Genomic DNA, 2,460 nt, shown 5'->3' with positions numbered 1-2,460 from the left:
ATATATAAAGTCTGTTGTACTAAATGATTAATTTAAATGTAAGTACATAGTATTTACATAATCATCTATTTTCAGTAGCTATCAGTAGTTTACAATCATGAACATTATGCTAATTTTGAACTCCTCGTTAGGATTTATCAACATTACAACCATGGAATGAACAAGTGACTAAATGCACACGACTGTTGTGAATCTGGTGATGATGATAACTTTCAGCTACAATTTTTTGACAGTTCACCTATACAGAGAGCGTCCTCCGATGGTGGCAAGGTTTGAGAAAACGCCAAGATCTGTCATGTTTTCCGGCCAAGACTGAATGTTCAAGAAACCTAGGAAAACACAGAACAAATAAAAAAAAATATTCATGCTTTTAAACACCCTGAGAACAAAACAGACAAACAAGTTTGTTTCTATGACAGCAGACATCGGCTCAGGATATTGCCACGAGTCCAGTGAGTACAATATTATTTACAGCCTGTCTGACAGTATAAAAGAGCCCCATTACATTGAAATGAAAGTATATTAAGGGAAACGATGGTGCTAATTAAAAGAACGAGTTCCATTACCACAGAGCATAATTTCTTCAGATGCGCATTGTTTTAATTACCAGTTTGTAGCCTTGCATTGGGTGAAATGTGCCTAAACTGAGGGCGCACGAGAGAACAGTTTCCCAGTTTCATTTTGAAAACGTTACTTTGCTGCTTCACTCCATTAGCTATTTGGCACGATCATAAGAACAAGTTGAAAGTGACAAAAGGCTTTTAGCATGAGCCATAGTTCATTCCTTTGAGGCTTTATAAACAAATAAATATTGCGTACTGCGTAAAGATAAGGATTTGTGACATCGAATATTTCCCAACTCAAAGGACAAAAGTTAATGTATGAAGAAATAAAGAAAGTTAATGGTTTCACACAAGGCTACACAGGTTTAATGGGCTGTCATCTGATGGATGGTGACTGTCGCTCACCTGTGATCTCTCTGACGGTGCGGAATACATTTAACCGATCAGGGTCCAGAGCTTTTATGCCATGAAACATGTCCCTGTTATATATAAAAGAGCATAAAAGAAGCCAGAAAAGGGGTTTTAGAAGTAAGTACGGGATATATGTGTTAAACAAAGCCATAAACAGATAAATAGACTGGACTCGCCCTTTAATGCCTGTGATGAGGAAGATGAGGTTGCCGTTGATTTTGGTGCAATTGACAAACTTCTCAATGTTGCTGGAATCTACAGTTTGAGCCATCTGAAGACTGCCGGTACCTATACCGTCACACACTGAACACCACAAACAACCAGTTTATCAACGTTTATGCATCAAAACCGAGGTCGACTGATTTATTAATCCTGAAAGGTTATTCTCAGCTGTCGTTAATGCTGAATTAAACTAATAATTAAAACTCGTTTTCATTCATTGATCTAAGATACATTTTAAAAGGAAGGTAAAAAAAACGAAATGGAAACAAGTGAAAACAAAATAGACAAATGGACTCCACATACGACTCAGATGTGGCTAGCCGTCTACGTAGAAACCAGGTGTGAACTGAAACCTACAAAAAGCTGTGTTTTTGCATTTATGGTTTATGGACACACAAATTTGTTTAATGACATGGGTATGACATAGGTGTTATAATTTGAAGGTGGTTTATGAGTACATGTGCTAAATGTTTTTTGAAAGTCTAAAAATGTACAAAGTTCAAAGGAGTAGGGTTACAGTAGGTGTAGGTTTGGTGTAGGACAATAACACATACAGTTTGTACAATTTCATCTGATGTCCCCTTTAACATATTCTCAAAGAGATGTTGACATACATTGTAAAATGAGCTGAAACATTGGCTTGATCATATTTCACTGAAGAAAAGGAGTTATTCAAACATCAAGCGAGTCAATTTCCCCCTCATTGTGAGCCTAATTATGATCAAATGCGAGTCATATCGAGATTGACTAATATGACCCAGTTTGGTGCCTGGGCCCATTATTGCTTCTGCTTATTTTGTGGTCATCCCTCATTAATCTTTTCTCTGCTGAAAAACAAACTTCTGTTGCAATCATGACAGGGGAGACCGAAAGTGCGCACACTTTCGAGATTCAGTTTTACATGTATTGTAGCCATACGATTCATTTACTTTTTAGGCCGTCTTATGTTAGCAAGAAACTATGCTAGTTTATGCATAGACTAGAAAGGTATTTTGGTTTATTTTGGTCTTTTGTAGATTAGCATGTTTGAGACTAGAACATCAGCTTCCCATGCACAAAAACACAAAATATGCTTTTCATTTCAGAGACAGACAAAAAGATGGAACTAATGAGAGGAAAGTTAACGGGAGAAAGCATAATGCTTAATTTGGTGAATGAAGGAATAAAAGCTAGTGGAATAAAAGTCAAGTCCTTTTTTGATCATGATTGTTTACTCTCAAATGTATTAGCTCAGCCTAAAAAATACACATTTTATATTCATATA

At 36.4% G+C, this 2,460-nt stretch overlaps 1 protein-coding gene and 1 long non-coding RNA gene across 2 annotated transcripts in view; both read right to left on the bottom strand.

Annotated features, from left to right (window-relative positions):
* Positions 1 to 1,251, bottom strand: part of LOC122342374 (receptor tyrosine-protein kinase erbB-4-like) — an 11,221-nt gene extending 9,970 nt beyond the window's left edge. Inside the window, exons 1-3 of the mRNA XM_043236152.1 lie at positions 1,151 to 1,251; positions 969 to 1,042; positions 239 to 329 (exon numbers count right to left, since the gene is read on the bottom strand). Coding sequence (XP_043092087.1) covers positions 239 to 329; positions 969 to 1,042; positions 1,151 to 1,245 — 260 coding nt within the window. The 5' untranslated portion in view covers positions 1,246 to 1,251. The remainder of the gene's footprint in view (positions 1 to 238; positions 330 to 968; positions 1,043 to 1,150) is intronic.
* LOC122346159 overlaps positions 1,246 to 2,460 on the bottom strand; it is a 2,047-nt gene continuing 832 nt past the window's right edge. The window contains exon 3 of the long non-coding RNA XR_006251103.1: positions 1,246 to 1,277. This is a non-coding gene — a long non-coding RNA (uncharacterized LOC122346159). The remainder of the gene's footprint in view (positions 1,278 to 2,460) is intronic.

The sequence above is a fragment of the Puntigrus tetrazona genome, chromosome 1 (assembly GCF_018831695.1).
Source record: "Puntigrus tetrazona isolate hp1 chromosome 1, ASM1883169v1, whole genome shotgun sequence".
NCBI lineage: Eukaryota > Metazoa > Chordata > Actinopteri > Cypriniformes > Cyprinidae > Puntigrus > Puntigrus tetrazona.
The sequence above is the reverse complement of the archived record's forward strand: the minus strand, read 5'-3'. Positions and strand labels throughout refer to the sequence as shown.